Source organism: Microtus ochrogaster, chromosome 6 (assembly GCF_000317375.1).
Source record: "Microtus ochrogaster isolate Prairie Vole_2 chromosome 6, MicOch1.0, whole genome shotgun sequence".
NCBI classification, from domain to species: domain Eukaryota; kingdom Metazoa; phylum Chordata; class Mammalia; order Rodentia; family Cricetidae; genus Microtus; species Microtus ochrogaster.
Window position 1 is genome coordinate 65898177 of NC_022013.1, and position 24483 is coordinate 65922659.

At 50.9% G+C, this 24483-nt stretch overlaps 1 protein-coding gene across 1 annotated transcript in view; it reads left to right on the forward strand.

The window, feature by feature from the left end:
• Prkcd (protein kinase C delta) overlaps nucleotides 1-18224 on the forward strand; it is a 30326-nt gene extending 12102 nt beyond the window's left edge. Inside the window, exons 2-18 of the mRNA XM_005348751.2 lie at nucleotides 3965-4087; nucleotides 4958-5157; nucleotides 6671-6731; nucleotides 6904-7066; nucleotides 7170-7201; nucleotides 8256-8341; nucleotides 8527-8656; nucleotides 9499-9599; nucleotides 10662-10758; nucleotides 11048-11148; nucleotides 11252-11425; nucleotides 11601-11692; nucleotides 12198-12260; nucleotides 13548-13686; nucleotides 14180-14368; nucleotides 15023-15151; nucleotides 17815-18224. Coding sequence (XP_005348808.1) covers nucleotides 3973-4087; nucleotides 4958-5157; nucleotides 6671-6731; nucleotides 6904-7066; nucleotides 7170-7201; nucleotides 8256-8341; nucleotides 8527-8656; nucleotides 9499-9599; nucleotides 10662-10758; nucleotides 11048-11148; nucleotides 11252-11425; nucleotides 11601-11692; nucleotides 12198-12260; nucleotides 13548-13686; nucleotides 14180-14368; nucleotides 15023-15151; nucleotides 17815-17973 — 2031 coding nt within the window. The 5' untranslated portion in view covers nucleotides 3965-3972 and the 3' untranslated portion in view covers nucleotides 17974-18224. The remainder of the gene's footprint in view (nucleotides 1-3964; nucleotides 4088-4957; nucleotides 5158-6670; nucleotides 6732-6903; nucleotides 7067-7169; nucleotides 7202-8255; nucleotides 8342-8526; nucleotides 8657-9498; nucleotides 9600-10661; nucleotides 10759-11047; nucleotides 11149-11251; nucleotides 11426-11600; nucleotides 11693-12197; nucleotides 12261-13547; nucleotides 13687-14179; nucleotides 14369-15022; nucleotides 15152-17814) is intronic.
• The last annotated feature ends 6259 nt before the right edge of the window (nucleotides 18225-24483 follow it).

Below are 24483 nucleotides of genomic sequence, written 5' to 3' on the forward strand. Positions count from 1 at the left end.
CACTCAATACCTTGGGCTGTCTGGAAACAGGTTTCTATCTGCTCTGGAAAAGGTGACCTGTCTGCTGTGACTTAGCTACTGCCTTCCTTACCTCAAGGCTTCTGATTTCTGGCAAGGATAGGGACCCAGGCCAGTTTATGTTTTCAGAAATGGAGAAAAAAACAATAGTTAAGGTGTCTGTGCAAGGGGAGAGGAGTGGCCTTGAGGGCAGGCCTAGGGCCAGTCCAGGATGCAGGATGAGTGTAGAAAGAACTGCAGCATCCAATAGGCCTGCGTTCAAATCTTCCCACCCTTTATTTACCACTTACCGCTGTGTGATCTTGAGTAAGTCACTTACCCTCTTGAAACCTTGATTTCTTTCTCTAGAAAATCCTACCTGGGGCTGCACAGGGATAAAGTGTGCAAGGCGAATGCAGTATGTTGTCATCTTGGACAGGACAGATTCTCAGAAGCGGGTGAGCTGAGATTGACATCTTGGCTGTTTGGCTCTTTCCCTTGGTCTCTTCCTCATAGACAGAATGGGAGAGCAAGAGCATAGAGGCTCAGAGCTCCCAACAATGGGGAAGGCCCACTGCTCCCCCGTGGAATGCTGTGAGGATAGACCCTGCTGTCCCCTGGGCCTGCAAAGTCTGAGGTCCAGGCAGTATCCTTCCTTTGGGGCCTGTGACCCTGGGCCTATTTGCATGGGGTTTATAAATACTGGGCACACCTTGCCTTTGTGTTCTGCTCACCCCTAGTCTTCCCACCACTGCACAGACACAGCAGCCTGTGGGCAGACCGACTTCCCTGTGCAGATGGCCACTCTTGCCCAGAGCCTCTCTCAGGATCACCCTGAGATGGCAGCAGATGCTAGCTTGTTTCCCTTCTAAGGTCTGGATACTCCAAATGAGAGCCAAATGGGCATTAGCACTGGCAGGCGCCTTTGCCTTCATTTTTGTCCCAGAAACTTGGGGCAAGGTGATTTGACTCCTGAATGACTCTTGGGTAGTCCATGGCAGCCCACAAAGACCACGACTCCCCAGTGCTGGTAGCACTGTGGCCTGGATGCAGGTTCAGGGCTGGGGCCCAGACCTGCTGTGGTTGTGGTTTTCCCTCCAGTGGCTTGTAACAGTAAGCTGTGATGAGTGGGAGCTGAAGTACAGACCTCAAGGGCAGCCCACGGGTCAGCTCCCTGCATCACCCTCCTGTGGCTGCTCTGATTCTTTGTCTTCCACACAGCTCTGTGAGCCCAGGGCAAGCTAGGAGCAAGGAAAGCCTTGGGCCTGCTGGCAGAGCTAGACACCAGGGGGAGCTGTGGGAGAGGCTGGCCAGCAAGTTTGTGGAGGGCCAGTGCAGGATCAGTTGCCACATGCTCCTGCAGACATGATTTTCCATCTCAGAATTGGGGACACAGAAGAGACCCAGTAGGGTACATGAGCAGACTTAGAGAGGGTGTCCTGTAGGGCATGGGGGTAGCATTAACAAATGGGCGTGTCCAGGGCCTGTCGGGCTGATGCTGGCTCTTATCCTAGTGGGCTTCTCATGAGCACAACCTAGAGACCAAGGACAGCCCTCACCTGGAGTAGGAGGCTGCAGAAACTCAGAAGGCCTGCATAGCCACACAGCCAAGACAGCACTGGTGTCAAGGACCTGTGTCTAGCCAGCCTTACCATTTGCCACTGGGATGGCTCTAATCTCATGTCCCTGAGGAGCCTAAGTCCCTTCTCTTATTTTTTCTATGCCTGTTCAGCTTTACCCTCTGAAGTATGAAGCCAGCTGCTCACTACCCAGCCTTCTTCCTGGTGATCTCACTGAGACTTGGGCCTGCGGTGATTTGGCCTTTGGTATGTGGCCTAGGGCAAGTGTGTGCTAGGAGGGGCCCTGTTTCTTACTTCAGACCCTGAAAGCACTCACTGGGACACTTGATGCCTTAGACTCTGAGGTCAGTAGGAGGTCCAAGATGTCATTTTTCCTTGGGGATTTGGGGCATCTGTCCAAGATTCCTACATTTGACCAATGACAGTCCTCTGTATCTTGCTTTTCACGCCACCATCTACTGACCTCCATCGTATCTTATTCCCACAGGATCTCACACAAGCACTCCTTCTGTGACTGTCCTTGTGCTGGTTAGCTTTCTGTGAACTTAACCCTTCCCCACTGAGAAAACACCTCCATCAGATTGGCCTACAGGCAAGTCTGTAGAGTATTTTCTTGATGGATGTGGGAGAGCTCTGTTGACTATAGGCAGTGCCACTGCTGAGCAGGTGGTCCTGCGAGGCTTAAGAAAGGCAGCTGAGCTTGGTGTGGTGGCGCATGCCTTTAATCCCAGCACTCAGGCAGAGAAAGGTAGATCTCTGTGAGTTCGAGGCCAGCCTCTACAAAGCAAGTTCCAGGACAGGCTCCAAAGCTACATAGAGAAACCTGTCTCTAGAAAGTAAAAAGACAAAACAAACAACAACAACAAAAAACAAAACTCAAGAAAGGCAGCTGATGGCCTGTAAAGCAAGCCAGGAAGCAGCTTGGTCTCCACACTCCTGCACTTTATTATGGACTGTAGACTGTAAGATGAAACAAGCTACTCAAGCTGCTTTGGTGGTGGTGTCTATCATAGCCACGGAGAGCACACTAAGGCCCTCTTATTCTTGCTGATCTGTTGCCCTGCAAGCCCATGCTCATGCATACTCCAGGCCAGGAGCCCACAGCAGCTTCTTTTTTCTTCCCTCCGGTTCAGTGCTCAGCATTTGCCCACCTGCTGGTTTCAGGTCAGAGACTGGGGGCAGGGGCACAGGCTGAGACTGCACACCTGCTCTGCCTTTTACTGAGTAGGAGCCAGACCCGGGCAGCATTTGGTGGAATCGGCCTCTTTAGTCTGTCTGCTCTGGCGTGGGTCCTAAACTCTGGCTGGGCACTCTGGGCTGGTCAATGTTTCCTGTTGAGCTCATCTGGACTGGGAGCTCTGGGCAGACCTGGCTGCTGCTCTGATTGCCCTGCTGAGGAGATGGAGGGAGCTGCCTCATGCTGGGCAACTGAGTTTTGGTGGTGGTTTTGTTTGTGGGGTGTGTGTGTGTGTGTGTGTGTGTGTGTGTGTGTTTGTTTGTGTAAGGGTATCATGAGTCCATCTTTGTATATTATAGTCAACATTAAAATATAGTTTTAGATTTGGAAGAAAACGTGAAACTGCACCCCTTCCCCACATCCCCCACCGTGTCTCTTTCGTACCTCCTTACCTGCCTGGAAGGGATCTTGGTTGCTGTCTCCATTCTCAGTTTGAAAAGACAGGAAATCTAAATAGGTAGGAGGCATGTGACCCAAGGGGCTTGTGTTCAGAAGGGTGCGGTGTGCTGAACCAAGTCAGGGTAGAGTTGGTAGAGCCTTCTAGTCTGGCTCAGTCTGGTTCTCAGTTTACCCATCTTAAGAGTGGGCTTCTTTGGTTGCTGAAGCAGGACTCAGTTTGGCCACGCTTCTTTGCTTGAGTGGTTAGGAGCAAAAGCAGCAGAGAATCAAGAGGGCTTTCGTGAGCCCAGCCCAGAAGAGGGCATTGCTGACACTGTGGGGGGGCCCAGCACATACTGGATCCCTGGCCTGCTTAGGCCCCTGACCATGAGAGGGGCACTCAGTGACTTCCCACATGATTGCTTCAGGATCACAGACTACTCAAATGTCTCCAGGGTCCATTTCAGGAATGGGGACAGCACCCTGGCCTGGCAGACTGACAAAATAGCAGTCACCATAGTGGCTGTCATCCAATGGGTCTGGTGTCCCACCTTTTAGTTTTACCAGGGTGCCTCACATCCAGACTTAACGTTAGACTGCCCAGCTTTCCCCATTGGCACTGTTTATTGCATTTGGTGTACCATGTGGGCAGTTCAGGTGGTGTGGGTTCTCTGTGGAACGTGGGTGCCTGGGTATCCCCAGCAGTGGTCTCCACTGCCTCTGCTCTACTGTCTTGCCGTCATGATCCATCATATGCACAATCTCCCTTCAGGCTTCATCATGGCGCCATTCCTGCGCATCTCCTTCAACTCCTATGAGCTGGGCTCGCTGCAGACAGAGGATGAGGCAAGCCAGCCTTTCTGTGCTGTGAAGATGAAGGAGGCACTCAGCACAGGTAGTGTTGGAAGCTAGTCCCTAGAGAGACACGGTACCTTCTCACCTAGATTCTTCTTATCTCTCTGACCTACCCAGCTGAGGACCAGAAAGACAGAGGCAACCCAGTTCTCTCCAGGGTTTGAAACTGGTTGAATTGAGCCTCCTATGTCTTAGGTTTCATCCCACGATTTCCACATGTCTGCTGGGGCCAGGGCCTGAGTTGGACACTGAGGCTATTGTGCTCCAGAACTGACTTGGCTTTGCCCTCTTTCCCCAACAGGGATAGGTGGGCAGGTCACAGGAGATGAGACATCCCCCTCCCACCTCTGAGGGAACCTGGGGTCAGGGTGGCTTACGGGGATGCTTCCTTCACTCTGGTCTCACCTTCTGCTCCCTGCTGGCTACTGCCTACACCCATTAGGTTCTAGCTGAGCTGCTTCTTCCTCCAGGAAGTCTCTGAATATCAGGGTCACTTGATGGCAGGAAGGTTTAGAAACACTGTCACTGTCTTTGTCCTCAATCCCGTCATGGCTGTGGCTTAGTGGTTACCTGAGGAATACATTGACCCGTATCTCTGTCTGGGACTTGTGACAAGGTCAGGCCAAGTTCCTTGCCACCAGTCCTTGGCTGTCATGTGGCCACGCTTCCATGTGTTCACTGGGTAACAGAAAGAGAGGCTGAAATGGAGGTGGAGCAAAGGGTTACAGGAGAGGGAAAAGCAGAAGTGAAGCACTGAGGGTGGGCTGCCAGAGTGCCTTGCAGGCTTGCTAGAGAGCCAGAGCAGACCCTCAGGACTGGGGAGAGAGTAGGTTGTGTGACAACGAGGGATAAGGAGGGAAGGAAGGACTTGAGTCCTAGCCTGATGTCGTCTGTCTGGCCCTGGTTGCAGAGCGAGGGAAGACCTTGGTACAGAAGAAGCCCACCATGTATCCTGAGTGGAAGTCAACATTCGATGCCCACATCTACGAGGGCCGTGTCATCCAGATTGTGCTGATGAGGGCAGCTGAAGACCCACTGTCTGAGGTGACCGTGGGCGTGTCAGTACTGGCTGAGCGCTGCAAGAAGAACAATGGCAAGGCGGAGTTCTGGGTGAGAGGTCATGTGCTGTGGTCCTGCATGTGTGCTTGTGGGGTGAGACTTGGTGAGTGGGCACACCTCAGTACCAGTTACCAGTACGACTCTCTAGCCCCGACGTAACAGGTCCTCAACCCCGAGCCTCTATACTTCCATTAAAAGGAGTAAAGACATCCCACCTCTGGGTCCCTTTGCGGAATGAGCACTAGTCTACAGTGCTTTATTGCAAGTCAGCTGTGCTGTCCTGACTTCATAATCCTATGTCCTTGGGAGGCTGAGGCAGGATGGTCACAGCTTTAAGACCTGGTGGGTAACCTAATGAGATCCTGTCTCAAAAATTAAAAATGTAAAATTACACTTGGGGATTACCTCAGTGGCAGAATGCTTGTCTAGCACGCACAAAACCATAGATTCAGTCTCTAGCAGCGCCAAGTATGGAGACACTGCAGAATGTGACACCTTGTAGGCGCTGAGGGAAATTATCGTGACTACTGTGACTATTTTTCCCCACCTGTTAATTTTGGAAAGGTAGGATATGCCCTATAAAATGATGTGCTCCCACTCAACGCCAGGTCTTGAACTCAGAGGTACCTGTTGTTTTATTTGGGAGTGTTTTAAAGATATTATTGAGATGGATCAGAGGTCCTGAGTTCAATTCCCAACAACCACATGGTGGCTCGCAACCATCTATAATGAGCTCTGGTGCCCCCTTCTGGTGTGCAGGTACATGCAGGAAGAATACTCTACACATAATAAATACATCTTAAAAACAAAGATGTTACAGGTCTAGCCAGGCATGGGACCAACATCATGCTACTTAGCAATAAAGAGAAGAAAGCCGGCAGCTTGCCCAACTCACCTGCTCTAGCTGGGATTCTAGACACGTGCATCTGTCTAGTATTCTGTCTGGTTTTCTTGGTGGCAGTAGAATGCCAGTGCCAATACAATCCTGTAGGCTTCTGCAGCCAAACTAAAAAGGCTTAGTGACCATTGGAAGCACTGGTGAGCCTTAAATGAGGAATGAAGACACTCAGATGGAAGAGAGAGTGCTCAGATTCTTAGCCAGTTAGGCAGAGACACAGGAGCCCATGGGCATGTGCTCTCCCTGAGGAAATGCCCCTGGAATAGAGGCATAGACCCTTCCCTATAGATGGTCTGGGCTAGTGCAGAACCTGTCCCAGAGTACAGTGTGGGTGTTTCAGGCATGGTGGTGTGATGTCTGCATGTGTATAGGGGGATGGGGTGGGAGTTTCCCTCCACGCTGCTCTGGACCACATGGCTAACAGGGTGTGGGCTGAATCCTTTCACTTCCCCAAATGTAATAATACCCTGGGTGCAGAGTGGGGCGGGGCTTGGGCGGGGGCGGGGCTCCACCCTGTCCTTCCTGACCATCCTCTCTTCCCTGGCCACTGCCTGGCCAGGCTATAGGGCCCCCCTTGGCCTTGGGGGAGGCCTTGGGGTGGGTTCTGAGTCTCACCTAGCCCAGGCCCACCCTCACTGATTTGACATCCCCCTCCCACCCCTGCAGCTGGACCTGCAGCCTCAGGCCAAGGTGCTGATGTCTGTGCAGTATTTCCTGGAGGATGGGGGTAAGACCCCCCACCTGGGCAGGGGCAAGCGCATTTACCAGGTCAGGGGAAAACTTTGCACTGGTACCTAAGGAAGCAACTCCCATGGGGACATGTTGGGACCATCTTGGGAGGTTTGCAGGGGGAGCGACTTTCATGAACCCTGGGGCTGACTTCACCCTATGGCTTACAGATTGCAAACAGTCTATGCGTAGTGAAGAAGAGGCCAAGTTCCCAACCATGAACCGCCGTGGAGCCATTAAACAGGCCAAAATCCACTACATTAAGAACCACGAATTCATCGCCACCTTCTTTGGGCAACCCACCTTCTGCTCTGTGTGTAAAGAGTTTGTCTGGTGAGGGTGGCAACACCTGCTGGGGTGGCCCAGGAGGGAAGGGACTGCGTATCTTCACTAGAGTATCTACCTTCACTCACTCTTCTGGGGCTTTGCTTTCCAGGGGCCTCAACAAGCAAGGCTACAAATGCAGACGTAAGTCTCTCAATGCATGTGTGTGTGTGTGCTTAAGCACGGGCCGTTGTTTGTATCCCTGGGTCTGAATGGCATGTCTGGACGAGAGCCCTGTGTACATGAGTGTGTGTACTTGAGTTGGTGAGTGCCAGGCTGGCTTGTTGCAGCTTGCCAAAGCCAGTTCTGTGCATTCTTTCCCAACTCTGTGCAGGTTCTCAGGTTGTTTCCAAAAATAGACTATTGTAGAATTTACACGGAAACCAACCCCAAACCAGCCATGGGCACACATGAGGTCTCTATCCTCAGGGGTGGATGTGAGATCTTCACTAGCACTCCCCTGACTTTGTGTGCTTGTGGATGCAAGTATTTCTGATGCACAGGTGTGAACACACCTTTCACCATGACACACAGTGTGGAACAGGCTTTGCAGACTGCAGGTGTGGGCAAGCATAAGCTGCTCTACCATTTGTTCACTGCAAGGTCAAGTTCTTCACACTGACCAGGTGCCTCTGTTTCCTTGTCCATAAGCTAGGCTTAATAGATCCAAGTGTGAAGGCCCACTGGGATGAAATATGTAAGCTATGTTTTAAGGGCTTAGCAGGTGGTGAGCGTTTAATAAAAGAAGCCTATTGTTGTGATTATGCAAGCTTTGTATGCATGTACAGGTGTCTTTGTACTGGGGCATGTCATGTGTTCATCTAAAAGAGAGTTTACTTACTAGCTATTTGCTATCTTGAAATAAAAAAATGGGAAAGAGAGGCTCTTCGGCCCCTATACATCCTCCCTTCTGCCCACCCCCCACCCCACCCTAGGAGTCCTTGAACCTTCTCTATTTTCTACAGCCCTTTAGATTGGCCCATCTCTTGCCCCATGCCTTCCAGGCCCTTTCTGGAAGGGCTGGCAGGAGGAGGGAAAAATGAAGCCCTGAGCTGAGGCCTGTGTAGGGTGAGGGTGTGGGCGGCCAGTGAGAAGGCTGGCTTTGTGCAGAGGGCTGAGCTTGGCCAGCAGTGCCAGCTCAGACTCTGCCTCTCTTGGTAACCCCCCCTTCCCTGTCCCGGGCCTGCGCCCCTTCAAGAATGCAACGCTGCCATCCACAAGAAATGCATTGACAAGATCATCGGCCGCTGCACTGGCACTGCTGCCAATAGCCGGGACACCATCGTGAGCTGGGCCCTTGGGGTTGGGGGATTGGTTAGATAGGAGGCTGTGGGTGCCCTAGCCTTCCTTTCCTTTTGGGCCTTTGGGTTTCCCAGACCTTAGTGGAACTCTATTATGAATCTGACAACGCACAGGGTTGGGGGAGAACTGGCATGTGACCCCTGACCTGTAATACCCTTCCCCTCCAGTTCCAGAAAGAACGCTTCAACATTGACATGCCACACCGGTTCAAGGTTTACAACTACATGAGCCCCACCTTCTGTGACCACTGTGGCAGCTTGCTCTGGGGACTGGTGAAGCAGGGGTTAAAGTGTGAAGGTGTGTGCTACCCAGATCCCAGCTACCCCCAACCTCCTAAGCCCCAGCACCCATCATGATACCTTCACCCCTTTCCCTGATACTTCAAAGGACTCTCATCTGTCCACACTCCATTTGGGGTGAACCGTTCATTTAGGAGGAACCCCTCCCCACTGCCCTTCAAGTCTCTATCCTGAGCTTTATCCTCAAGTGTGCAGTTAGGGACTCACTGAGGAGAAGTCACTGGAAGTTCTTAACCAAGGCTTGCCACACACTAGCAGGCCCTGCTCCCGGACTCCCTTGTCCCAGGCTTCCCTTTAGGAGAGTCTCAAGGTCCTGAGGAAAGCGGCCTATCTCGCTTGTCCCAGATGTTAAAGGGATTGTAACTAGCTTCCATTCTCTCTCCCTCGCTGTCCCCTCCTCTTCCTCCCCTCTCCCTCTCTTTTTCTCCCCCTTTTCTCTCCTTCACACCCTTTCTCTTTCTCCCTTCCTGCCTCCCTCCTCCTTTCTTTTTCCCCCATCTCTCTCTTCTCTTTCTCTGACCGGGATCTCTGTAGTCCAGGCTAATCCGCAACTGTATAGCTGAAGCTTGCCTCAAATGCAGAACAGTCTTGCTATCTCAGCTTCACAATTGCTGGGATTATGGGTGTGAGTTACTGCATCCAAATATTTTCTTTATCTTTACTTAAACCATGAAATATTCGGAATGCTCACAATGGCTTCAGATGCTCTCATCCCTGAGAGGAAGCTCAGAAGTCCAAAAGTTCTTCTGTCTCCTCCCCTCCCTGCCCCCTCCCCTTTTCTCTTCCTCCCTGCCCATTTCTGAGACCTAACACTGGTTGCTCTGCTTCTGTCTCTTACAGATTGTGGCATGAATGTGCACCATAAGTGCCGAGAGAAGGTGGCCAACTTGTGTGGCATCAACCAGAAGCTCTTGGCTGAGGCCTTGAACCAAGTGAGCCAGGTAGGCAGGGGCATTGGGGTCTGGACCTAGGGTGATGCAAGCAGAGGCTCTCAGGGCTCACAGAATGCCTGAGAACTCTAAGGTGATGCTTCTGTAAAATGAATTTAGGTAACAGAGAGGTGGCCTTGTCATCTTGGGAAATTCCTCCTTCAGGCAGTTCTTTACATGAGGGGAGACAGTGACTACAGGGCTGAGCACTGGGACATTTTGAACAAGAACAGGGTCTGTGTTATATATGTGTCATATATGGTATATTGTGTGGTGTTTATATGTATCTTGTGTGTAAGGTGTGTGTGTTTGTGTGTGTATTTATTTGGTATGTAGTGTGTCCAGAGTGTGTTATCTATGAGTGGGTGGTATATAGAATATGTGGTATGTATATACATATGCTGTATGTGCATAGTGTATATGGTTTGTTTACATGGTGTGTGTGTGTTGTATGTATGCAGTGCATACATGTCTATGTTGTATATGCATAGTACATATGATGGGTGCACGTGTGTATGGAGTATGAATGCACAGTGTGCGGTGTGTGTTAGGTATATAAGAAAGGGTTCTCATGATGTGTATGTATTTACCTATGACTGGAACTTAAGGGATAGTAAAACTTTAGAGTAAAATTCTAGAGCAGAAATGAAATGAGTGACTAGCAGGAGGTTTCATGGGTAAAGGCTCTTTCCACTCAGCCTGACAGCCTGAGTTCCTGCTGTAGATCCTATAGACTAGGAGAGAAGCATCCCACAGGTTGTCCTGTGGCACATGCACGTGTGCGTGTGTGCTACACGCATGCACAAAAATGTAAAAAATGTTTGAAAATAGGAGATTAAACAATTTATTATTGCTTAGGAAGGTATGGTTCAGTCACTAAAATCCTGTGCCTATAATCTGTGCCTTTTAGATCGCAGGGCCAGGGGAAAGGAGGAGTATGTCCTGGGGGTCCTGGGCTCTGCCCCTCTGACGCCATTGGGATTAAGGGGGATTGTGAGTGGGGGTCCTCTCACTGGCCTAGCAGTTCTGACAGTGGTCTTACCGGTTGGCTTTCTTCTTATGCCCTTTCCCTAGAGATCTTCACGGAAGCTGGATTCAGGACCATCAGAGACTGTTGGAATATACCAGGGATTTGAGAAGAAGATGGGAGTCTCTGGAGATGATTCCCTAGGTGAAGCTGGGTCAAATACCCCCATTAAATCTCCCATTCCCCAACAGTGCAAAGAAAGGTGCCAGTCTTTCATGCCGAGTGAGTCCTGAGATGAGGTACTGAGCCCCTTTCTCTCCAACTCCTTCCCCAGCTCACCCTTGGGATTCCAATAAGTCTTTTTGTCTAGTAAGTTCTGGGAAGAGGTACCACCCATGGGGAGTGAGCCCCTTCTCTCCTCTCTGAGACCCTTGCCTCGCCTACTCCTAACCCCTGGGAAGGGAGTCATGTAGACTCTCCGTCTCTCTAACAGACAACAATGGGACCTATGGCAAGATCTGGGAGGGTAGCACCCGCTGCAACATTGATAACTTCACGTTCCACAAAGTGCTGGGCAAAGGCAGCTTTGGCAAGGTGAGAGCAGCCTGTGACCAGGGCTCAGGGCTTTCCTGTTGAGCACCAGAGGCTGGGTGCTGGTGACCTCAGGGCCGTTGCTCAACACCCTTCCCTTCGGTAGGTCCTGCTTGCAGAGCTAAAGGGCAAAGACCAATACTTCGCCATCAAATGCCTGAAGAAGGATGTGGTGTTGATCGACGATGATGTGGAGTGCACCATGGTGGAGAAGCGGGTGCTGGCGCTCGCCTGGGAGAATCCCTTTCTCACCCACCTCATCTGTACCTTCCAGACCAAGGTTTCTGGCCTTCCCATCATTGCCCGTGCCCGACCAACCCTGTCTTCCCCCATGGCAGGGCTGTGTCTGTTGCAGTCACACCTCCTAAGTTGTTACCCTCAGCCCAGGTCCTATGTCCCCTACTTCTTGTGGGGGCTCCATGAGCTTTACCTCTGCTTACCCCACCCCACTCCAGGACCACCTGTTCTTCGTGATGGAGTTCCTCAATGGGGGTGACCTGATGTACCACATTCAGGACAAAGGCCGCTTCGAACTCTACCGCGCTACGTATGTGAGGGCCCTGTGTGAGGAGAGGTCTAATGCCCTTTATCCTTCATTCCTTCCCCAGGAAAGGCTTGAGTCAGGACAGGGCTGGCACTGGGGACACTTGGGACACTGTGTGGGAAGCAAGCTCTGGCTATGGGGCCAGCACAGGTCCTCTGGGCCCTTGTCCTCTCTTTAGGCCTCAGGCAGAACAGCAGAATGGATAGTGCCCTCTACAGACCCTGGTGTGTGGCTCCCAGACTACAATAGTAATGCCTTCGAGCCTATGCATACCCCTAAACTAGTGGCATGTGTTTGCACACTTGTGTCACAGAAATGCCCTCCTACCACAGAACATTGTCTAACTTTCCCTTCCAATCTGCTGCCTGGACTTCCAGCCTCCACTCACCTGATAAAGACTGTGCTTGGTTGGGTCTATGGTGTCAGTAGAGTTATTGATAGCATTTCCTGTCCTGAGGTAGGGGATGGGACTGGTGGGCAAAGGCCTGGATCACTGTCTCTTCCTCAGGTTTTATGCGGCCGAGATCATCTGTGGGCTACAGTTTCTACACAGCAAAGGCGTCATTTACAGGTATTGGTGGTATTAGGGCCCCTAGACTTCTGGGAAGGGTGGTGCCTAGCCTGATCACAGTTCCAGCACTGCTTAGAGTAAGTGTTTGGCTGAGTATCTGCTTAAACCCCTAACTCGGTACAAGGATTTTTCTGCCCCTTCAGCTGAGGCTGGTGCAGCTCTAGGAGCTGGGAGCTCACTGTCCATATTCAGTGCTTTTGGAATGGGGCAGCCCTGCAGGCACAGAGTCTCCCTACTTTATGCTCAGCATATGCAGACGAGCCTGCATTCTGTATCTCTATGTGGGATGACATTAAACTATTTATCAGGCAGGAACTAACTGTGGAGCCAAGTTGTGTTTTTATACCTCTGTAATCCCAGCACTTGGGAGGCAGAAGCAGGCAGATATCTGTGAATTTGAGGCCAGCCTGGGCTACATAGGACATCCAGAGCTACATAATGAGACCTTGTCTCAAACAAAAAAGAATTAAAAATCAGCCTGGGCTGTATATTGATACCCTATCTCATAAAAGAAAAGAAAACCAACCAAACCAAGCCATATGACAGTATGTATCAAATACTGGTGCTAACCAGTTTTCTGGGGTGGGAGTGAGGAGCTGCAGAGATAACAATTTAGAGAACCTGCTTCCCTCGCAGGGCTGGGTTCTTGGCATCCATGTCCAGTGGCTCACAACTGCTTGTAGCTCTCATTCTAGGGATCTGATGCCCTCTTCTGGCCTCTGTGGGCACCTACACTCATGTGCACTTACCCACCCACAGACACACATACATAATGTGTAAATCAAAAATAACAATAATAAATAAAAAGTGGGATGAGATACATACTCCAATTTGCTTGTCCATGCCTAGAATGACTGGAGGCTGTCTGGTGGCTGAAGTTCGGGATACACCTTATGCTGTGTGTACATTCTATTACTGTTCCCATTCAGATGACTAATGGGGAAATCAACATGGTCCCTGCCCTTGTTGAGTCAGATAAACCAGAGCTGGGAAGGGGGTGGGACATACCTGCCAGCCAGTTAGGGGACAAGGGGCAAGTGGTGTCAGTACCTCTGAACTTCACTCAAGGCTTCAGGAAGTAGGATATCGTGTGTCCCACATTTAGCATAGAGGGCTGCTGCCAGAAGGCACCTGTGTTTAGCATGCTGAACTCACCTTTCTCCTCTGTGTTCTCTGTGCTCCAAGGAAAAGCTGTGGACTTGCAGGGCTAAAATCCAGTGTATGGCAGCAAGGCTAGGGAGGATTAGAACTGGCATCCAGGGATATTCTGTCTCTTTTTTTCCTCAGGGACCTCAAGCTGGACAATGTGATGCTGGACCGAGATGGCCACATCAAGATAGCTGATTTTGGGATGTGCAAAGAGAATATATTTGGGGAGAACCGGGCCAGCACCTTCTGTGGCACCCCTGACTACATCGCCCCTGAAGTGAGTAGATGTCTCTCACTCAACTATGCGTTTGACCTTGTGTAGTGATGAGGCAAGCAGGCCTGCTTTTTGTCCCACCTGCAGGGCTAGCTTTACACCCGAAATGACAACACACAAATTGTATTCATTTAAACACTGCCTGGCCCATTAGTTTCAGCCTCTTACTGGCTAACTCTCACATCTTGATTAACCCACATCTATTAATGTGTGTAGCACCATGAGGTGGTGGCTTACAGGGAAGATTCTAATTTGCGTCCATCTCGGGAGAGGAAAGCTATAGCATCTGCCTCACTGCCTTCTTCCTCCCAGCATTCTGTTAGGTCTACTCTCCCTATCTTAGCTGCTGTCTTATCAAAAAGCCAAGGCAGTTTCTTTATTAACCAATGAAATAACACATAGACAGATGACCCTCCTCCATCAACCTTGGTAGGGTAGAGTCATGGAAGCTTCCCAATGAAGGCTGGTTCCCTACTCTGATCACTGTTGCCCCCAGATCCTGCAGGGCCTGAAGTACACATTCTCTGTGGACTGGTGGTCCTTTGGGGTCCTCCTCTATGAGATGCTCATTGGTCAGTCGCCCTTCCATGGTGATGATGAGGATGAACTCTTTGAGTCCATCCGGGTGGACACACCACACTATCCCCGCTGGATCACCAAGGAGTCCAAGGACATCATGGAGAAGGTAAGCCTGGCTAACACATGGCTTTGGGGTTCCAGGAGATCCTGTCTCTGGAATAGGGCCTCCCTCAAGCTCCGTGCCTGACATATCCCATGTCTTTTTTTTTTTTTGGTTTTTTTCAAGACAGGGTTTCTCTGTGGCTTTGGAGCCTGTCCTGGAACTAGCTCTGTAGACCAGGCTGGTCTCGAACTCACAGAGATCCACCTGCCTCTGCCTCCCGAGTGCTGGGATTAAAGGCATGCACCACCACCGCCCGGCACATATCCCACGTCTTGATCTGTCCTTGTTCCCAGGGCACTCTTTTCTAGGCCTCCTGTCTGGAATCAGCAGGGTGTGGTGACTAAGGGTTCGGAGGGAGACAGACAGACCTGAGGCTGATTCTGGCTCTGTCTGTCTAGTGCTAGTGACCTTTGGTGGGTCACTTAACTTCCCTCTCCGCATCTTCAGATGGCCTCAGAATTAGTAGAAGCACTAAAAACTGGGACCACTCAGCATCTGACTGACTACGAGTGTCAGTAAAACATAGAGCTTTAGCCTCAGCCCCAGAGTTCCTGGGCTGAGCCTGTCCGGCCTTGGAGCCCTTGATCTGCTAGCAGTTTGCAAAAGCTCCAGTTTCTCATGGCCTTGAGTCCTGACCGAGGCCCCTGTGGATTGCAGCTGTTCGAGAGGGAGCCAGTCAAGAGGCTGGGAGTGACAGGAAACATCAGACTTCATCCCTTTTTCAAGACTATCAACTGGGTCCTGCTGGAGAAGAGGAAGGTGGAGCCACCCTTCAAGCCCAAAGTGGTATGACACCCACCCCTGTTCCAAGCCTGGTCCCACCCTTGCCCTGCCCCCTTTCTGCAACATTCCCACACTTGCCCCTTTTCCTTTCCCAACAAACCAGCTTCCTGTTCTCCCCTGGCATGCTGTACCAAGCCTGTGCTCTCACGTTCTCATAATCTCCCCAGTCCGACTCCTGCAGTCATTCACAGACATTTGGAACTGTGGACTCAGGGTCATGAGCTGGAGAATATGGCTCAGTGGTAGAGCACTTAACCTAGTGTGTACAAAGCCATAGGTTTGATCCTCTGCACCACCAAATAAGAGGCAGAAACAGGCAGGCCTGATAGAGCATCCCTCTAATCCCAGTACTTGGAAGGCGGAAGCAGGAGAGTAACCACAAGTCTGAGGCCAGCCCAGTCTTCATAGTTACTTCCCAGCTGGCCAGGAGTGTGCAGCGGAACCCTGTTTCAGAACAGCAACAAAGAAGTCGTGTAGTGGTGGCAGGTCAGCCGGGGATGCATAGCGTGATCTTGTCCAAGAGGCCAGGGACCAGGAGACAGGACCTCACTGTATTGTTCAGTCTGACTCAGACTCCTGCGCTTACGCTGGCCTCTTACAGGTGCACACCACCACAAGTCAGCCACCTTGTAACTAAACTCTTCAATACATTGTGCTTTGGAAACCATGTCTTGGCCACCACAGTTAGGGTTTCACCTCTATTTGGTGACAGTCTGATAGAAGACAACCATACTGGAGATGTCACAGGGCACACATCTAGGGTTGCTTTGGGAGTGTATATCAGTAGGAGCCTGGGATGCAGGGAGCAGAGTGGTCTGAAAGACTGCTTGGAAGAACTGCTCTGTGTTAGTAGGGCTTGGGATGTCTTCAGACCAGACAAAGGGCAGCTAGAGGGCATTCCTGGTAGTAAGCGATGATTCCATCAAGGTCCCAGGTCCTCAGAGGCCACTGGACTGGTTGGAATAGGGAGCGGATAGCACCTCTGGGAAGTTGGAACTTGCTGGTTGTGATGATGTACGTGTGTGATCCTAACACTCGGGCGGACACAGGAGGTTCTCAACTTGAAGCCAGAATACACAGCATGGTCCTGTCTTTTAAAAGAGAAGTTAGGGCACAGTATCCCTTTGTGATCACAGCATCTTCTGCATGCCTTTATCTTGCTTGCTTTCTGTCCTCTTCTGGGACACACTGTTCCCACGGGGCGGTCTCTGTGACATGCCCCCATTTGTGCTTTGAAGCAGCAGGCCACTTTCCTGTGTGGATCTTATGTTTATATAAGTTCCTGTGTATATCTTATATTATATTCAGAGGCTCCCGGAGCAGGGTGACAAGCTACAGAGAGAAGTTTCTTCCTGCACACACTAGTCAGGTGTGATGCCCCACTGGGGGCAGGGCAGGCATGTGAGCAAGGCAGTGGACTCTTGGCCCCAAGAGAGGGCCTAATAGGAATTGAGCCCAAGGGCTCTAGTGTAGCTAGCTCAGTGGCAGAGTGCTCACCTAGCATGTCAGTGTCCTCCCCAAATAAAGGTAAAAATAAAAAACAAAAGCCAGGCATGGTAGCACATAACTGTAATCCCAGCCCTTAGGGAGTAGAGGCAGAAAAATCATGGGTTCACCACACAGCAAGGCCTGGCATCTCTGAGGCTGTATTTCTGCAAATAAAAGAGTAGCGTTTCTCTTTGGGACTGTGGTGTAGGGTTAGATGAAAAAGGAAGTGAACCCAGGGCTCCCCAATCTACCAGTTTTCAGAATAAGCCAGAAATCTGAGTTTCCCTGTTAAAAATATTGTTTCGGAGTCTATCAAAGGGCTAGGAATGTAGCTCAGTCGTGAAGCACCTGCTACAACGCACACGAGGCCCTGGATGTGATTCCCAACAATTTGCCAGACAAAACCAGTACTAGCTAAATGCTTGTGCCTTCTAGCTCAGTTTGGCCCGAGGGTCACCAGCGACCTATCTCATCCAATCCTTTGGGGCAGTGAATTAGGAACTTGTCTTATAAACAGCCAGAGAATAAATATTTAGAGCTTTGCAGGCCAGGCAGTCCCAGTGCAGCCATACTCCATGTGTTGACGAGTGTGGCTGTATAAAACTTGATTTGTGGGCACAGAAATTTGCATTTGACTTCATTTTCATGTGACGTTGGATATCCTTTTAATTTTTTTTCCCTAACCGTTTAAAATCATAGAGGCTAGAGCTGGGAGTGGGGGTGCTTGGTGATGATGCCAGCATTTGGGAGGCTGAGGCAGGAGGATCATGAATTTGTAGGCAGCCTGGGCTACATGAGACTTTGTTTCAAAAACACCAAAACCAAAACCAACTAAACAAAAATAGCAAAAGCTATTCTTAGCTTATAGGCCCCTTTAAAAACAGAGCAGGAGACATGTGGCCCACAGGCTGAGTTCACTGGCTCCTGTCCTGAAGGGTGCCCCCTGTCTTTACTAACCCCGCGCTCCTCTCCCGCCTTCTTCATCCCTTGGGGAATTAGCAATACCCAATGGTGGGACTGCCCTCAGGCCACCAGTGATACCCTCTTTCCTGACTGAGTAGACTGCCCTGGCTTCCCTGACCAGGACCTCAGAGGCCTGGGTGCCCGTTGTGCCTGTGAGGGCAGACTTTGGAGATACCCTGGCGGTCACCCTCACCCTCTGCTGCCTTCCCTCACAGAAATCCCCCGCAGACTACAGCAACTTTGACCAAGAGTTCCTGAGTGAGAAACCCCGCCTCTCCTACAGTGATAAGAACCTCATTGACTCCATGGACCAGGCAGCCTTCCGTGGCTTCTCCTTCGTAAACCCCAAGTTTGAGCAACTCCTGGACAAGTGAGCTCCCCGACCTGCTTTACACGCCAGTAGAGCAGGCCAGTCTGCCCTAGTTCCGCATCCGCATGCCCGTGGACAGCCACGGGTGACTGGGTGTTTGCTGCTGCTGCCTCCTCACCTCAGAGGGTTCGGCTCTTGTTGCCTGGGCTCCCAGTACTCCTTCTGTGAACTGTTTGTGAATTTGCTTTCCCTTTGCCATCCGAGGGAAACTGTAAATCCTGTGTTTCATTACTTGAATGTAGTTATTGAAATATATATTATATATATGCACATATATATAATAAGCTGTATATATTGCTTAGTATAGAAAGCATGTAGGGGACTGGTAATGTGTTGACTTTTTTTAAAAAAAATAAAAAGCATGTATGTGTATGTATATGTTTATATACATACTTATACATATATATGTATGTGTATATATATGTGACCAAAGGAAAAAGCACAAGCTGTCTGAACCACAAGGTTCTTTTATGTGTATCTAAATAAACATTGAATGGTACCAACCTGGCTGTGGGGACATTTATGTCCCAGGAAGCTGGTGGCAGGTGCTCCTGTCACTTTTAACTGCAGTCACAGACCCCTGAGTCTTCATGCAAATATGTTTGTATTTAGGGGTTTCCTTATTCTCGAGGGCCGTGGGACTGCAGGAGCCCCAGATGTCTCTGTGGGGTGATGGTAGGAGGTGAGACTGGACAGAGAGGGTCAGCCCAGAAGTTGAGAGAAGTGGAAAGCCAGGTCTGAAAACTGGAGCCAAGGCTCTGAGTTGGGAGTCTCAGGGCTGGAGTATGTGCATAGCGTGCAATAGAACTCTGGCTTCCAGCTGGCGCTCGATCACTGCACGCGCACACACACTGTTGGTAGAGCACTTGCAAACATGCATGAAGCCTCATCCGCAGCAGTGCATAAACTCCACCTTTGGGAGGGGGAAGCAGGAAGATCAGGACTTCGGGTTCATTCTCAGCCACACAGTGAGTTTCAAGGCCAGTCTGGGCTATAAGAAACCCTGTCTCAAAAATAATAATTTTAAAAAGATTTAGAGGCTGCCCCCTGATTAGGCAGGAAGACAAAGAAAGAAAAAAGCTTTTAAGTATATCTGGATTCAAATCCCAAAATAGCTATTCAGCAAAGATCATGACCCTTCATTGTTTTAAGCCTCAATTTCTTTATCTGTGAAATGGGATCAGGTCTCTTTTTGAGACAGGGTCTCTCTGTGTAGTCCTGACTGTCCTCAAGCTCGCTATGTAGACCAGGCTGGCCTCGAACTCAGAGATCCACCTGCCTCTGCCTCCCGAGTGCTGCTATTAAAGGTGTGTGCCATATGCCTAATTCTAACTGCACATTGTATTATTGCTTTTCTTCTTTGAGAGATGAGTCAGCCTCTAAATTCTAGAATGATTCCACAAGAGTCCTTGCCTACCTGGAAGAGGGGAGGGGAATGCCTGGATGGCGTGGCTGTGAGGCTTGCTCCTGTCTGCTGGGAGCACAGACTGCCCTGTCAGGGAACCTGGGGGCTGCCTGGGAACCAGCATGGCCTTGCTGTGCAGGGGCCCTGCCTGGGCTCTCTCCACCACCCCGTGCCTCCCATTCTACAAGCTACCAGTTTGTCCCTACCTCCCTTCCTGCCTGCCGCCTGGGGCACAGGTCTCAGACAGGGCCCTCCCTTGGGCCCCTCTGGTCCAGCCCCTGGGGCCCAGCTGGCTCTTTATCCTGGAGGTGGCTGAGGCAGTCCTAGTATCTGATTGGCTGGTCCAGTAGCCATGCTGCTGACTGCCAGCAGTTCATTCTTCTGGGCTGAGGTACAAATTTCCACAGCCTGGGAAGGCAGGATGGACTGGAACTGACCCAGGGAGAGGGCTGGGGTGTTGGAGGTGTTGTTCCGTTCTCTCTCTCAGGAAACACTCCTGTCTCGCGCTGTACCTGCCCCGGCCAGCCAGGACACAAGGAGCAGTGATACTCATTCTTCTTACACTCACAGACAATGTGACACGGCTGTGATGGAGAACACTGGGATAACAGAAGCCTTGAGGAGGTGCTTAAGGTCCCCCGTCTCCTGCTGCCACTACAACATGAAAGGCCTCCAGAACCTCCACGAGGCCATGAGCAATGGCGGTAGCCCAGGAGTGGTGGCGTTTATGTTTAGGGCCACCAGCTGCCATCCTGCAGCTCCAAGTCAGACTTTTGTTCACAGCGTTGCATGCAAAGATGGGGTTCCTCCTCTGAAAGGACGGGATGAGTGGTTTATCAGCGTCAGGGCAGGCATTGAGGAGAGGCTGGGACACAGTATATAAAAACCAAGGCTGAGGTTTAAGTTTCGCTGTGCTACCCACACACTGTGCTACCCCCACACTGTGCTACCCCCACACTGTGCTACCCCCACACTGTGCTACCCCCACACTGTGCTACCCCACACTGTGCTACCCCCCACACTGTGCTACCCCCACACTGGCTCATTCTTGCCAGCCCCAGTCTCCTCACCTGTGGAAGGGAACCACCAGTCTGGTGGAGCAGCCGGTTTGAGAAGCCTTGAGGGGCCAGTGACTGGTGGGTACAGTCTAGGTAGGAACCTTCCTCAGGAAGCCTGATTCCCTGTGGAAGTGGCTCTCGGGGATGCTGTCTCTGCCTGGTTACCTGGAAGGGCACATGTCTCTAGACCTGCTCCCAGCTTTTGAGTAGGTGTCAGGTCTGGCCTATGGCCTCAGGGAATAACTTCTCAGGCTAGACCCAAAGCTACTTTTCCTGGCATCTAGGGGCCTGGAAGAAGGCAGGTTGCCCTCTTCCTTGCCAGGCGGGTAGGCAAGCAGCAGGAAACTCCATCCTCGGTGTACAGGAAAAGCAAGTACCCCACTCAGTGCAGGACAGACGAACACAAGATGCTCCGGAGCCTGGGGACAGGAGCGCAGACTCCAAAGCCAAATTGTTTGGTTTCAGTACTGTGGATCCTGGTGACCTCAACAGTGACTTAGTCTCCCAGAGCCCCACTTTGATTTCCTCCACTGGAAAAAGGGACTGGTCACGATATTGCTGTTGACCGTGAAGACACAGTGGTGTCATGTATTGCATAGACTCAGCTTAGTGACCGTTAGCCACTGTGCCCTGCCCTTCTACCCCACCCTGGACTCCTAGGGTGTCTGGCTAGACTGTAGGTAGCCACCCAGTGCTCCCCCTTCAGACAGGGGTGCTCAAGAACCTTAGGCCCAGACATAATAGGATGCCACTTCTGCATGTGATACCCAGAGGAAACCAGAAGTGAGCAGAGCTCTGGGCATTTGGGGAACTGTTTAAATATTTTCCTGACAGGTGCAGGGCCAAGAGGTTGCAAAAAGAGCTCAGTAGAAAACTCGTGTTTCAATGGGGTTCTTCCACCTTAGTGCTTCCCTGTGTCCGCTTTAAAACATGTTTGTAGCCTGGCATGGTAACCTGTGCCTTTAACCCCGAGTTCAAGGCTAGCCTGGTCTACAAAATGAGTTCCAGGGCAGCCAGAGCTGTTACATAGAGAAACTCTGTCTCAAAACAACAAATACTGTTTTTAAGTATGTGTGCATGCGCGCACGCGTGTGTGTGTACACACATGCACATGTTAAATGTAGGTACCCTCAGAGGCCAGGGGAGTCAGATCCTGTCGGTGGGGCTGGAATTACAGGGAGTTGTGAGCCACCTATTTCAGGTGATGGAAATCAGACTCAGGTCCTCTGAACCAATGAGCCATCTTCCCAGCCCCAGATATACCTGCGTTTGCGGGCACTGGCATCCCGGGGTACAGGACAGAGCTATGGAAAAGAAAGACACCCAAGTGAGTGAATGAGTGTGTCGATGGATGGATGAAGGACCAACCGGACTCTGGCTGTCAGACCACCTGGAATTCCAGGGTCTGTCAGCAGTGCACAGTGATGAGGGGTATAGTCTCCGTGCCAAGTTCTGAGCGAGGGGCTCAGTCCTGGCTGAACGGTGGGACCCAGTGCCCAGGTTGGTCAGCTTGAAGGAGGCCCAGACATCACATTTTGAAAGCTTTCCTGATATTTATGTGCATCAGGGTGGAGAGCCAGTTAGGCAAGGTGAGAATCTGCATGTTTCCTACATTTCCCATATTTCCACACCTTGGAAATCGAAGTCACCTGCCAGCATCGCCAAGCTAGCCCTTGTGTGGAGGAGGCTCGGCTCTCTAGCCTCTGGAGCATTGTCCTGTGTCTAGGACTGCAGACAGAAAAATTGGTGGGTCTGTGAAGTGGCCAGGGCTACATCGCCCCCTAGTGGAGGCCATCTATCAGGCGCTGCAGGGAGCATGATGAACACTTTCTCACTTTGTTAATCTCTAGCTGCTGGAGACCTAGAGGTATGGAGGCTATACCTCTTCTTCCATAAACAGTGACCTTTTTGTCCCAGAGAATGGTATCCATCCTAAAGTGGTAGCCACATTCCCCAACACAGCCTTGTTGATGTATAAACAGCTGGTACAGTAGGGAGGTCCACATCTGCAATAGGTTCTACTAAGAGGAACTAGGGGGTTATTCAGAATTTGCCAGATAGGAAGAGCTCAGAGGGCTCCAGGACTTCCCACAGCTGTCTTACCTTAGCAGAACGGTCCTCTACAGCTCTCCCAGGCACCTGCTTCCACTTTAGAATCATCAAAGCTGGATGGGACCTCTGGATCCCTCCGCCCGTGACTGTGCCCTGGGTGACTGCCTATGGGAGACCAGAGGCTGGAGGGCTGGGTCTGGTCTTCTGAATTCTGACCACCAACCAAAGAGGGAGGACATCACACGCGAGATCTGAAAACGAAGAAAGGACAAAGAAAGGTTCCCCAAATGGGGATCCTGGCTAGAGTCACCACGACCCAGATGGCATTGGGCTTCTGAGGTCTGAGGTGTTCTCTGAGTCTCATTATCTGACTGACTTCAGCCCTCCACCGCTATAGCCTCCGTGATTCTAGTCTTTGAAACTTAATGTCTGTTCCTAAATCAGGCTTTTTAAGTGGGTCTTAAAAGACCCATGGTTTCTTCCCTCTGCCTGTGTTAAATACACACTCAGCCCTGACATTTGCTGCTCAGCCCACGTTAAGCGCTGCACAAAGGCCAAGGCCCTGTGGGAAAGAGCTCTTCTCTTCCGAAATGCCTGCTGGAGTCTGCCTTTCCTCTGATTTCACTTGGATAGTGCTGTGGGCAGTGATGGTGTGTGGGCTGTGTGCCTGAGTTCTTATCTTCCCTGGTAGAAGCAAGTGCCTGCCGTGTGCCAGGAGCTTGACAGGTGTCTCTCGGAGCCTTCACCCAGCAGATGTGAATGAACATGCTTAGCATGTGCTGTGCGTGGCCCACAGGCTCCTGACAATGACACTATGTGAAGCACTGTTCTTCCCTGCACCGTGGCCTGTAATTAATCTTCACAGCAGCCCCTGTAGAGATGGGTGTTAAGCCCCACAGTTCACCAATGAGTCAGCAGAGGGCCTGAAGAGTGAAGAAGGTTTGCCCCATAGCTCTGGAAGGCTCCTTGGAGTCTGTGAGTGAGTTCCCTGCTCATGCTTTCTTTGGCAATGAGCATAATTGCTCACAGGCCACTGGGTTTGCTCAACACTAGTCGGGGAGAATGGGAAGATGCCCCTCCCTGGTCCACAGAGGCCCCAAGAAGAGAGAACATGAGCAGGAACTGCAGAAGATACCCAGGAGGGGACATAGACAGCTACGAGGGGACATAGACGACCACAAGGGGACATAGACAGCTACGAGGGGACATAGACGACCACAAGGGGACATAGACAGCTTGGCTTGGCCCTGGAAAGCCCTTGAAGATTATAGATCCCCAGTGGATACCTTTGTGGATTCACAGTTCGGTAACTGGAGCCAAAGGGGAAAGGGGTGGTGTTGGACCAGGTTTTCACAAGTAGTCACAGGGAAACTTTCAAAAGGGACAGGCAGCTATGTCCCCAACATACTACCTCCTGTAGGTCAGAAGCCTGGCTCCTCCTTTCTGTCCTCACAGATTCCCAGACAGCACAGTGAGCATAGATCACAGCTAGAGGTAGATACTGTGTCCAGATGAGTTTGGGTGAGCGAGTGTGAGCACACGGCAAAAGAGAGCTTTTTACCTAGGCATGGCCCTGCTCCCAGAGGAAGCGGAGCTGTTCTTCAGGCCTGCCTGGTACATTACAGTAGCAAGCAGAGGCCTAGAAACTGACTCAGGGCTGAGACAGCCACAGGAGGCCCCAGCTTATTAGACAGCTGCAACAGTGCAGCAAGGCTACTCTAAGCTGCTTCCTGGCCTTTAAGTCCTAGGTTCAGAAATAAGCCAAGCAGACACACACTGCCTCAATAGTGAGTCAAAAACAACACATTTCACAAAATAGGTTTTGTTAGCTTAATTGTTCTTGAATATCCTGTTTGGAAACAAGGTTTTATGTTTCAAATGTTTAAAGGATTTTTTTTTTAAACTCTGGCTCAGGTATGTTAATAGCTCAGTAGTAAAGGCCCTGTTGATGATGGACCCATACTCAACCTCCACCTGGCATGTCTAGGAATTAGCATTG